The following is a 12,449-nucleotide window of genomic DNA, read 5'->3' on the forward strand; positions in this document are numbered from 1 at the left end:
TGCTGTCTCCTGGCTGGGTGTTTGGGGAAGTGGTTGTGTGCTCTATCAGGAAACACGAAGTTGAAGGAAAAGCCTGAGAGGGACAGGAGGGAGTTTTGGCAGAGCAACAAAGCACAAAATCGATGCTTTTGCCTGCTGTCGTCAGGAATCTTCCACGACAATCTGCTGTGCCGTCTGTCGGCAGTGGAACAGCTGGGGCAGCTTCAGTCCCTTTTGCTTCTTGAACCGCATCTGGCCACCAAGACCTATTTCTGTCCTTTGATTGTGAAGAGGAAAGTTGTCTTGGGGTAGTATAGCAAAGAGCTCCAGGCCCTTGACTTAAGGGTTGCGTTGTAGAGAGAATATTTAAAAACCGGTCCTTTCAAGTATAACAGGATGAGGAGCAGCTGCTGCACTGGCTGGGTCCTGTCTGAGTGAGTGAGAGTGCTGCTAACGAGGGCCAGGGGCCGACTTCTTGCGTTGCCAAGCTGGCCCCATGCTTGGGCACTGGCTTTCGGGCAGGAATGGAGCGATAGCCCAGCACCCTCCTCCCCAGAGCTGCTCCTGAGGCAGCTGCCTCCTGCCTTCCCTGCGTCAGCGCAGGCAGCTGGAAGCATTTTCTGAAATTATTTGTTTGAAGGCTCTCCAGCAGGCTGGTGGCCCTGCTGTGGAGCCTGGAGAGCTGTAGGGGAGGGGGGGGGCTGAGCTGGGGGGGCTGGGCTGGGGGGCCCGCAGGGCTGCCCAGGCTGTCTGGCTCTGCAGGGTCAGGAGATGCAAAGCAGATACTCCCTGTGCTCCTTGGCAGCGTGGGCTGTGGGGGAAATCCGGGCCAGGGAGGCTGTAACCAGTCAGAAGTGCCACGGGGCCGGGTATTTTAAAGCACTACCCCTTGCTCACCTTGCAGGCTCAGCCCGGGCCCATCCCCTCCTCCCATCATGGAGCTCCGGCTTTTCCAGCGCATTTCTCCCCAGCAGCAGCCGGCTGACCTGGGGTACACAGGACCCAGCCCCTCGGGGCTTTGCTTGACCCTGGACTAGTTACAGCAGCAGGCAGAACCCTTTCTGTTTTCAGCACGACTGTTTATTGATTAATCTTTGCTTTTCCACTGTATGAATGTTACCAAACTGTAAGACAGTTACCAAGCCAGCCTGCTTCCTCAGGGTCTGGTTCCAGGTAGTCAATGCGTGTAGAAATCATGCACTTCAGATATTCTGTATCAAGACAGGTGTAAAAAATATCTCGGATGTATTTGAAATCTCTGCCTTAGATTGCAATCTAATCACTGAAAACTCTGTAAAGAAACCGTAGGGGAGGGGGCTGCGTTCCCTCCCGGGCAGGGCGTGGAGGTGAGCGGTCCCCAGAGCTGTGCCGAGGCCACCGAGCCCGGCGCAGCCGCTTCCCGGCCAGAGGCACATGGAGAGCGGCCACGACACGTTATAAATCACACGGCAGCTCTGCACCCCGGAACCCCCCAGAGAAAACCCCGGGTGCTGGGAGACTTCAGGAGAAGCGTGTTGGTTGCTGGGTGGGCAGGAGTCCCGGGGGATGGAGGGCTTGTTCCTTGGGCTGCAGAATTAAACACCCCTCGCCTTTGGAAACCTTTCTGTTGCTATCAAGTATGTGAGCTGCCTCTCTGTATGCTTGCCCTGGTTCAAGGAAAGAAGAAGATGGAGCAGCAGAAGGAAGCTGACCTCCTTTCTTCCCTGGCCTTTGTCTAGGGACAAACAAAAGCTCTGCCTTCCCAGTGTCCCTGCCCCTGCAGCTTGAGCTGCAAAAACCGAAGGTTGCAGATAAAGCAAGGAGGGGATTTAGGCAATTGCTAATGCCCTCGGTCAGGTGAAAAAGCAGGGCTTGAGGTGTGTTGTCCCCTCGACCGGGTGCATGTCAGGGTGCTCCTGGGCTTGCTGGGGCTGGAGGCACCCGCAGCTGCGAGGGGGGCCGGGGAGCCGGCGCCGTGCTCTGCTCCCTGCCCGGGGGGCAAAAAGATTTCTGGGGGCAGGAGGGTTGGGGACCCCCGGGCTGGGGCCCTGCTGGCATGCGAGGGAGGAAACGGGAGCCCCTGGGCTCGTGGTGCGAGAGCTCACTGCTGGCAGAGCATTGCCCTGCCTGCCTCAGCCTAGGGGCGTGCACTGTGCCCGCTGCAGCATCCGTCTGTCCGTCCATCCATCCAGGGACTGCAACCAGGACAGGGGCAGGCTGTGCGCAGCACTGGGCTGTTTGGCTGGTTTGCTGTTTTGGTGTGTGTGTGTGTGTGTGTATGTTGTTGTTCTTTGTGATGACCACGACAAGTTTTACATTATTACATTCAAACGAACACCCTTGGTTTTGTTACTCTACTTCGGAACACCGCAAAACACAGTAGCAACATAACACGTACGAGAGTGGTGCTGCAGCTAACCACGGAGGGAAGGCGATGCGCTGTCATGTTGGAAAATAATCCCTGAAGCCAACGATGGAAGGAAAGAGATGGGCGTTGATACACGTCGCAGTTTCCATTTACAAGAACCCCCGGGAGGGAGGAGACCCCGCGGCCGGGGGCTGGGAGGAAGCCTCCGCTGCGGTGCTGGACCCGCGGCGGAGCCGAGCCGGCACGGCCGCCCGCCCGCCGGCTGCCCTCGAACCCACGACACCGGGCAGCGCCGTCATCGTCCCGGGGCGAAAATAAAGTCGAGGGCTTGGCGCTCCGCGGCGGCGACGTTGGGGTGCCACAGGTCCACCATGAAAACCACGCGGGGACCCTCCTCGGGGGGACCTGGGTGGGATGCAAAGTGCGGGGTGAGGTTGTGCTCCCCCCGGGAGAGGCCAGCGCTCGCCCCGGCGTGCGGGTTCTCCCCAGGGGATGGTGCCTGTACCCCAAGGGGATGCTGCCTGTACCCCAGGGGATGCTGCCTGTACCCCAAGGGGATGCTGCCTGTACCCCAGGGGGATGCTGCCTGCACCCCAGGGGGATGCTGCCTGTACCCCAGGGGGATGCTGCCTGCACCCCAGGGGGATTCTGCCTGCACCCCAGGGGGATGCTGCCTGCACCCCAGGGGGATGCTGTCTGCACCCCAGGGGGATGCTGCCTGTACCCCAAGCAGAGCGTGCACCCAGCAGCAGGACCAGCCTGCGGCCGCACCGGACAGCAGGAAAGCGTCTGCCCAGTGCAACTCCAATAAACACCTGAACTGCTGCTTCCTGGGAGCCCAGTGCCAGGGCTCCGGGCTTGCTTTTGAGCAATCAAACCCGAAGGTTTCCCGTCTCAGGGCAGTGGGCACACTGCTGAGCTCGCCCTCCTTTGCAGCTGCGTCGCAGAGCAGTGCAGGGAGCTGCTGCTGCGCTCTTCCAGCCCTCCCAGCCCCGCGGCTCCGCGCTGAGCTGTGCTTCCCAATTCCACAGCAGGGTTGATGTGGCAGCAACAGCTTTTGTTCTCCCACTCTCTTCACACGCTCCCCTGCGTAAAACAGCTCTGCTTGATGCTTTTATGCCATCAGTGACTAATGCCAGTTAATCCGGGAGAGCTGAAGCGGAACAGCCTCAGTCAGTGACGGAGAGAGGCACCAAAACAGGCCGGTGCAAAGCTTTTCTCCCTGCACGGGAGACAAAGGCACCTCTGGCACGTCAGCACTGAGCTGCTGCCTTGAAACAGGGCTGCTGCAGCCGCCAGCGCTGCCACCAGCAAGGGCGAGGGGATGCTGAGGCTGTCGGCATCCGAGCTGCCCCGCCAAGCTCTGAGGGACGAGGGAAGCTTTTCTGTGCTGGCTGCCACGGCGGGGAGAGGATTGCCAGGCCCTGTGCTGGGCTGGTAGGGCTGCAAGCAAGTCAGGATGGGAGCGAGCCCTGGGGAGGGGGCTCCAGGGGCTCCACCACCCTGCAGCAGCGGGGAGAGTGGATGATGCCAGGAATGGGGCAAACCAGGGGCAGCAGCGGCGGAACCCACCCCCCCCCTGGGGCTGGAGGTGCCTCCAGCCCTGCAGACGCCTTGGCAGGGGAAAGGACGGGGCACGGCTGCCCTGCCCCGCTCCTCCCCAGCGCAGGCATCAGCGCGGGACGAGGCCCCGCGTTGGGCTTTACCTTCGTGGAACGCCGTGTGCAGGAAGGAATCGTCGAAGAGCAGGCAGCGGCCCTCAGCCCAGCACTGAGGCTCGCCCCCCACCACCAGCTCGCAGTTGCTGGGCGTCTTCAGACCTTCAGGCACAAAGAGAAGGGGACAGGGAAGGTGAGGCGGCGCTGGGCAGCCCTGACACACGACCGGCGAGCTCCACGGTGCGCTGGACTCGCCACGCGGGTTCAAACCGCGCGCGAAGCTCGCCCAGCGTTTGCAAGCTGAATTCCGAGCCCGGCGCAGCTCAGCCCCTGCCTGCACCCCCCCACCCCCCGAAGTCACTCGCTGCACCCCGACGAGCTCAGCATCGTGGGCTTTTGCACCTGGAATGGCCATCGAGTCCCCGGAGGCCGCAAACACAGGGTGTGGGTAGGAAGCCAGTTTCTGCGTGCGTTTTCTAGCTACAGGGCCAAAAGCAGAGCCTGCCCCCTCCTCCCCCCCAGCTCTGCTGCAGTCACTCTGCCCGCTGCAAGGCTGGGCTGGGAGGAAGTGCTGCACTGGGACTCGAGAAATGGGCTCAATTCCTGGCTCTGCCACACGCTCCCCATCTGGCCTCCTTGTCACTCGGTCCCCCACCCGAAATGCTGCCACACAGTGACCCACCAGGCAGCTACAGGGACAGAAATTCCAGGGGGGGAGGTCGCAAAACCCTTGTGGGAAAGAGGCTCTGCGAAGGCCACGTGAAGGAGGATAATCCTAGAAATAAAACGGGCCTTTTCCTAAAATACTAGCCCCAGTCAGGCCAGTTTGACAAGGGTTGATCCCATCACCGCCTACGTCAGGAATGTCACGCCCTGCAGAGCTGGGGACCGTTGGAGCTGGTGCGGAGTCACCCTGCCCCGAGGATGCAGCCGTGGCGGAGAAAGGGGTCGGGGCTCACGTGGCTCGCAATCGGAAACGATGCAGCAAACGAGCAGGAACGGATCTTGCAGTGGTGCCAAAACCAAGCGAGCGCAGCAGGGACTCCCAGCTGCCCGGGAGAGCCAGGAGTGCAAAAAAAAAAAAAAAAAGCCGCTCTGATTTTCTAACGGGTGTTTTCAAAGCCTACAAAACCCAAAGCCGTTCCCCTGCACAACGGCTTCAGCTGGGGATGCTCCAGCTGGAAATGAGGAGCTGAGCAGCGGGGACACGCAGCGGGTCCTTCGCCCCCACAGCCCGGGGGACGCTGCCCTGTCCCTTGGAGGGGCAGAGCCGGTGCCTGGGCTCGGCCCGGCACGTTCAGCAGAGTGGGGCTGGAGTTAAATCCTGGAGAGCAACTGGGCTGTGCTGACAGCTGTTCTGGCTTTTCATCTGAAAGGGCAGATCTCTTAAACGCACCCGTGCCCTGGGCACAGCTAGACTGAGGTGGGGGTGTCGGGGAGGGGATGAGCAGCCCCCCCGGCGTGCTCCAGCATGGTGCTGTGTCCTGGCTGGAGGGCCAGCAGCCGCGGAGCAGAGGGAGCTGGAAAACGTCGTCACAGGACAAGGGAACGACCCGCATCTCTCATCTCCCCTGGGGCATGCGGGGCAGGGTGTCTTTGAGCCAGCTTGGACCTCGCCTCTCTGGCCCCCTCCCAGGAACCGCTCTCAGCCCCTTGCAAGGGAAGCGCATGGCCCCGGCGCCCCAAAAAGAGAGGAGAGCCGGTGGGCGGGTGGGGGCCTGCCTCCCGGCACCAGCAAGGGCAGATCCCCAGCCCTGGAGAGTTCCCCAGATGAGCTCTGAAGACTGATCCCCCATTCAAAATAAATGGCCAGCCGCCGCCTGAGCGTGTTTACCCAGGAGGAGTTGGCTGAACAGGCGCGTTCGGTGTTTGCCAGCAAGGCCCGTGCGGTGCCTCCCCCGGCACGATCTGCGCCGCTTCCAGCGCGGCAAGTCCCGACCATCTGTGCCGTGTGGGCTCTCCCCATCCCCGCTGCCCGTGGGGTGGGGGGAGCACCGCGCCGCCAGCCCCGGCGCTCGCCCCGCCGGCGGGGATACCCCGGCACCCCCCACCCCTGATTTGTACCCGAGCAGCAGCGTTGCACACATCCGCCCGTGTCCCGCGCAGAGCACCCGAAATCCCAGCAGCGGGGGGAGCTGCCGGAGGGGTGGCGCTGGGAGGCAGCTCGGACCCCGGAGCAGCACCCCAGGCTGCCCCCCCTGCATCCCGTGACGGGGAGGTGGGGCTGCCTGCAGAGCGGGGGTCGTTCAGAGACCCCCTGCACAAAATCAGCCCTGTATCCCGCAGCGGCAGGAGCCCACGCCTCCAGGTCGGCGGGAGGAGGTGGCGAAACGCTCCCGCTGCTGAGCTGGGGACCCCGGGGAGGTCGGGCACCTGGGGGGACCGAGCACCAGCCTCTCCTGGGGAGGCTGCCCCTGCCAAAGCCCCAAAACCTCCCTCAGGCCAAAGCAGAGCGGGCACCCGAGCCGGCCCCGGGGCTGCAATTAGTGGCTGAACTCAGAGAGCACGGGGTGAATGAGGCCTTTTGTGGGCTCCTGCACCCAGGCCCCCCCCCCAACACCGCCCGTGGCGGGGCCACCCGGCCAGGATGAACCACCCCGCCGGGCGCTTACCTAGATGGCAGCGGATGCGGATGTTGGTGGGTCCGTAGTGCTCGGCGATGACGGTGCCCGGGCTCAGCACGGAGATGCACGCGTTCCCAAAGACGTTGTTGCCAATGCAGGTGCGAAGGCTCCCGAGCAAGCGGTACGTCCGTGGGCATCTCCTGCAGTTCCTGGGCACGCACATGCCCTGGTTCACCAGGTAGAAGGTGAACCACTCCCCGCTGGGCGTGCTGTTCATTTTCCATCCTTGCGGGAGGCTGCAGTTTGAGAAAGCTTTGTAGAGGGTCTCAAACTCGCACAGGATGGTCTGGAAGTTGCGCTCCAGCAACTCCACGTCATGCTTTTGAGCGTCCCGGGAGAAATAGGGCATGGTCGGCAAGTCCGGCAAGAAGAAGACTTCTGGCTTCTGGATGGAGGGCCGGCTGTTGAGGTAGCGGCCCTGCTCGCGGATGCCTTTGTGGATCCTGCCCATGCCCGACCAGGAGTAGCGCTTGGCGTATTCCTGGAGGTTGTGGTAGAGTTTCTGGTTGAGCCCGTCGTGGTGCGTGCAGCGCACGCACTCGGGCGAGTGGCAGTAGACGTACCCGTTCTGCACGCCGTTGGCCTCGGCGCTCTGCATCAGGGCGTTGACGGTGGCGTAGGCGCGGGGCTGCTCCCGGCCCACGTGGTAGCAGTACCACACGAAGAGGACCAGGAGGCAAGCGACGGCGGCCAGGGCGGTGGCGTCGCAGTCCCGGAAAGACTGGATGCCAGTGGCGATGAAATCCCGGAGTCCGTCCAGGGACCAGCTCCAGTCCATCAGCCACTCCAAAGACATGGTGGTGCAGCGGGTGGTGGGTGCGCGCAGGGGGGCCCGGCGGTCAGTCCTCGTGGTCCTCAGGGGCACCCACACCATGCAGCTGGGCCGGGGCACGGGGGGAAGGGGCTGCCATGGGGAAGCGGAGCTGCGGCTCTCCCCTGCACACCCGGGAGCTCTGCATTGGCAGCAGCGGCCGGCAGCTCCCGGGGAGGCGGGCGGCCAGGCTGCCCGGGGGTCCCAGTACCGTGGGTCAGCAGCGACGTGCCCGGAGGGTCCCCGCTGGTGCTCCTGGGCTGGTCATCCTGAAAGGCAGCGCTGGAGGGAGGCTCTGGGGAGAGAAACCCGGAGGCATTAGGGAGGTGGTTTTCCCTTGGGGTCCCTGCGGGGGGCTCGGTGCACCGGGTGCAGCCAGGGCCGCATAGGGAACCAGCTCCTTGTGAGGGAATGACGGACGAGGAGCCCTCCTCTCTGCCCAGGAGCCCAACATCATCCCATGTGGAGAAAAACCCTCATCCCTCCCAACAGCATCTTCCAAAAATATCCAAATGGAAGGTCAGGGGAGAGAGCCAGGTCCCTCCGCTCCCACTGCCCCAGGGCAACCATCTCCCCTCCTGCTCCTTCCTCCTTTACTCTCCTCCGTTGCTGCCTCCTCATGTCTGAAATCTGGCTGATAAGGCAGCAGGGCAAAACTGGGAATAGACACTTAACAGCCCTGTCTTGCAGCACATCAGTTTTTCCCCGGGATCTAAATGCTCAGAAATGACCCTCCGGAGGCTGAGCTGCCAGCCCTGAGCCCCCCGGGGATGCAGGAGCCCGGCACCCGGCCAGCTCGGGGAGGGCACGGTGGCCATGGGGCAGGACGGGTTTGGCTGGTTTGATTTCACCAACTAGAGGTTACCAGCTCATAGGTCACAGGAGCTGAACGGCTCCCAGCACCACCGCAACATCCTGCGCGTCCAGCCCGAGAAACAGAGCCTGTCCCTCTTCCCCGGGCAGGGGACAAGTCCGCTACACAAACAGCGGCCACTGTGTCCCTTCTTCACTGACCTCCTGGCACCTCTGTCCTGTCTCACTGTCCCAGCTCCTGAGAAAGCAGCTCGGTGTAAAGAGAGGGTGCTCTGACTCCTCAAAACCACGAACTCCATCCCTCGGCCCCTCTGGGCAGTGGGGGCAGAGGGGTGGGCAAGGCAATGGATGAGAAACAGAGGGGAAACACAAACCAGGTTGGGAAGCACGCTGAGAGCCTAAAGCACGCTGCCAGCACCAAAGGAGAGATTGTAATCGTGGATGAACAGCATTTAAAGCAGCTGAGCAGGAGTGTGCGTGGGTCAGGTCTCCACATCGAGCAGATGCTGGGGCTGGGCATGCTGGGGGGTACTGCACGCCCTGGGCAGGGCAGGAGCTGCAAGGCAAACGCCTCTCCATCTGGGAGGACTGAAATGAGGACGGTCCAGGTGAGGGGAGGGAAGGTGCCGTGGGAGCTCATCCCTAAGAGCACTGACCTGAAGGAGCAGGATGGATTTATCAGCCAGGGAAACCATCCAAAGCCTTCCCAGCCCTCCCCGCCAAGGTCCTGCAGCTCGTTGATGAATGTGCATTTCCCTATTGATCGCAGTGGTGATGCACTTCAGCTGGTGGAGCTTTGGCTGGGACCTGACCCTGCAGCTGTGGACCTCGGGCAGGGCGGGGGAACACCGGCTTCGGGGCAGCTTTACACTCCTGGGGCGGGGACTGACATCCGCACGGCCGACCTCCCTCCAAGCTACTTCCTTATAGCAAGTTGCCTGTGTGCCCCGTCCTGGGATCTGCAATCCACGTGGCACGTCGCAGCTTCCTGGGAATTTTAAGATAACTTTCCTCCATCCCCACCGGCTGGCATCCCTCCAGACACGCCAACTTCTCCAGCCCAGGCCTTGCTGGGGAGCTGGTCCCAGGGGGTGTTCCCCGAGCCTGGCACAACCACCCCACCGCTGCTCCGCGGTGCCGGAGCATGCCCGGGAAGCAGGCAGAGCCCTGCCATGATCTGTATTCAGGGTGGCTCTCGCCCTGACAGGCGAGCAGGGAGCTGCCTCAGCGCAGTAACCAGGCTCGTCCAGAAGCCGACTGACAAAGCCCGTGCACGGGGAGGGTGGGGGGAAGCAGAACTGGGGGGTCCGACAGCCTCAGGGTGCCCAAGCCCAAGTCCCTCACACCCCTGCCAGGGCGGCACAGAACAAATACATCCCTACTGCTGCGCCGGGGCTGCTGCCAACACCTCAAAGGGGGAAAAACGGGGGGAAAGCGTCAGAGCAGTAGGAGACCAAAGCCCCCGCGCCCACGTGCTGCCTGTCTCGCCCCGGAGCCTTCGGGTTGCGCCGAGGATGCTTCGGGCAGAGCCTCCGGCCGGGATCCAGCCCTGCAGCTGCACAGGCAGCCCCGCTGCAAACCCACCCAAACCCACCTTCTGCAGGGGCAGTGCCGGTGGCAGAGCAGGGCCCCAGACACTCGCACCGCTGCCGGCAGAGCCTGGGACCCGCTGCCGTCACCCTTCCAGCCCGGCGCGGCCCTGCGCCGAGATGGGTACCTGAGTAAAGCACCCCTGGCCTGACGTCCAAGAAAAGGCTCGTCGGCTAATACAAACCAGCGGAGCCAGTCCGGAAAAGTGGAAATCAATTCCACATTGCACTGAAGTTGTGCAGGACGTGGAGGCGAGCACCGTGCCAGGCAGCAGCGGCGTTACATAATGAAGGCAGAGAGGCTTCGATGCAGCAGAAAGTTGCATCTCGGTGGCTCCGTGGGGGCTCCGGCATCTCCCCGAGGAGGTGGGTTTTATTCAGTCCGGCCGGGATCCCCCCCCCCCAGGCCGTGGGCCCCGTGGTGACGGGGACGCGTGGCGGGGCTGTCCCTCGGCTCGGCACAGGCGCCTGTCGCCTTCGGGAGCGGTGCGAGGAGGGGTGCGGGAGCGTTTGGGGTGCCAGTGCTACTACGGAGCTGGAGGAGGGCCAGGCGGGCGCCGGCTTCGCCCCTTCCTCCGGTGTGCCACCCCCGGCGGTGTCACCCAGCGCGGTGGTGTCACCCGGCACGGCGGTGTCACCGGGTGCCGGTGTGGCAGCGCCGGTGTCACGTCACCCGAGCGTGGCGGTGGTACCTGCCACCGCGGTGTCACCCGCTGCGGCCGTGTCGCCCGGCCGCCGCCGAGCCGGGCTGCGCTCCCCGCTCCCCCCAACACCTTCCCCCCCCCCCCCGCCATGCGATGCGGTTCGGGTGCGATGCGACGCGGCGGTACCGACCTGCTGCTGCCCGGGCCGGGCCGTGCGGGGCCGCCTCTCCTCTCCGCGCCGCTCCGCTCCTCTCCGCGCTTCTCCGCTCGCCGCCCGCGGAACCACAACTCCCAGCAGCCCGGGCAGGAGGGGCCCCGCACCGCCCCCGCCGGGACCGCGCCGGGCAGGCAGCCTGCGGGCCCCGGGGGGAGGCACCGCCCGCCCTGCCCTCCGCTGCGGGCCGGCCCCCGCCCCCGCGCCCGCCCCTCGCCGCGGCCTCGGGGCGGCGCGGCGCGTCCCCGCAGCGCGCAGCGGGGCGGGGCTGCGGCACCTGCGGGAGAGGAGGAGGAGGAGGAGGAGGAGGGGGGGGGGGGTGTCTTGGAGGACGGAGGGGTTGTGAGGTGGGGGTGCAGGTCCCCATCCCGGCTGCGGGCACCCCCGGGGGTGGTGGGGGGGGGGGAAGCGTTTGGGGCTGCGGCAGCTGGGCTGCAGAGGCACCGGTTGTGGTGGTGGTGGGGGGCTGGTGCAGGAGGACACGCGGGGAAAACTGGCTCCGAGGATACAGGCACTGGGGGCTGCAGCAGTGGGGGATGCTGACCCCGGGGTGGTTGGCCCCAGGGGTGGGAGCACGCAGGGATGCGGGCACCCAGGAGGCAGGAGGCTGGCTCCAGAAACACAATCTATCCAGGGATGCGGCAGTTGGGATTTGCGGGATGCTGGCTCCGGCGATGCAGGGAGTACCGGCTGCGGGGGCGCACGGGCACCTGGGGATGCAGCACCCAGTTTGCAGGGTATTGCTGGTCCCTGAGGATGCATGCGCCTGGCACTCAGGGGACAGGAGCGCCCAGGGAGGCAACAGCCAAGGGGCAGGCAGCCAGGGGATGCCTCAGTGAGGATGTGAGGGTGTGCTGCAGCACCTGGGATGGGGGGAGGCTCCTCCCAGGGGTGCTGCCTGCTGGAGATGCTGGCCTGGGGGCACCTGGGACGCAGCACCGTGGAGGCAGACACCTGGGGAGGCAGCCCCCAGGGATGCTGGGCATTCCTAGGAGGTGGCAGAAGTGTGTGAGCCTCTCCCCTTCCACCTCCAGCCAGGTCCTGCCCCTCCAGTTAGGAAGATCCCTCGGTTGGTAAATGACAACCTGTCTGCTGGTGTCTCTTGCTCCCGTTCCTGCTGCTCCGAGGTGCTTCCTCCCTCAGCTGCGGGCAGTGTTGGGACTGAGGCTCCCAGGATTTTCCTCTGAGAGCCCGTAGGCAGTGGGCACAGGATCTGTGGAGCCCCGGCAGCTCCCGGCCGTGTCTCAGCACTCAGAGCAGACAGGCTGTAAGTGCAGCACGCACTGGGCTCCATCCAGTTCAGCCAGCCCAGGAGGGTTGACAAAAATGTTCTCTTTCTAATCTGACCTTTCATGCATCCTGGCTTTGGCCCTATGGCAAAGAAGAGACCAGCTTTACAGGTTGGCTGTGGAAGAAGCACAATTTTTAGCAATTTGGGGTGTCCCTTAACAACACTTACGTGCTGATGGAGAAACAGTTTGTTGTGAGCCTTTCTGCTTCCTGCTTGCTTGATTTTTTCCTCCCCAACGCCTTTCCCATTCACCTAAGCGAGCACTATCAAATCCAGGGAGCCCCAGGGTCCAACCCTCCCTCCACTGCCTCTGGAAGGGTCCAAGGCCAGGTTGGACTGGGCTTTGAGCAACCTGATCTAGCGAAAGGTGTCCCTGCCTGTGGCAGGGGAGGTGGAATGGGATGATCTTGAAGGTCCCCCCTGACCCCAGCCAGTCTGAGGTTCTGTGATAAGCTGCTGGGCCGAGGTGACTGCAGGCA

At 63.7% G+C, this 12,449-nt stretch overlaps 1 protein-coding gene across 1 annotated transcript; it reads right to left on the reverse strand.

Moving 5' to 3' along the window:
* Positions 1-1,041: 1,041 nt before the first annotated feature.
* On the reverse strand, positions 1,042-10,889 carry ASPHD2 (aspartate beta-hydroxylase domain containing 2). The gene is made up of 4 exons (XM_042805679.1): positions 10,656-10,889; positions 6,597-7,714; positions 4,033-4,146; positions 1,042-2,731 (listed from the first exon to the last, which is right to left on the reverse strand). Exons 2-4 carry the CDS (start codon positions 7,480-7,482, stop codon positions 2,622-2,624), a joined length of 1,110 nt encoding a protein of 369 aa, XP_042661613.1. The 5' UTR covers positions 7,483-7,714; positions 10,656-10,889; the 3' UTR covers positions 1,042-2,621.
* Between the last annotated feature and the right edge of the window lie 1,560 nt (positions 10,890-12,449).

The sequence above is a fragment of the Tyto alba genome, unplaced genomic scaffold (genome assembly GCF_018691265.1).
Source record: "Tyto alba isolate M040663 unplaced genomic scaffold, T.alba_DEE_v4.0 Super-Scaffold_44, whole genome shotgun sequence".
NCBI lineage: Eukaryota > Metazoa > Chordata > Aves > Strigiformes > Tytonidae > Tyto > Tyto alba.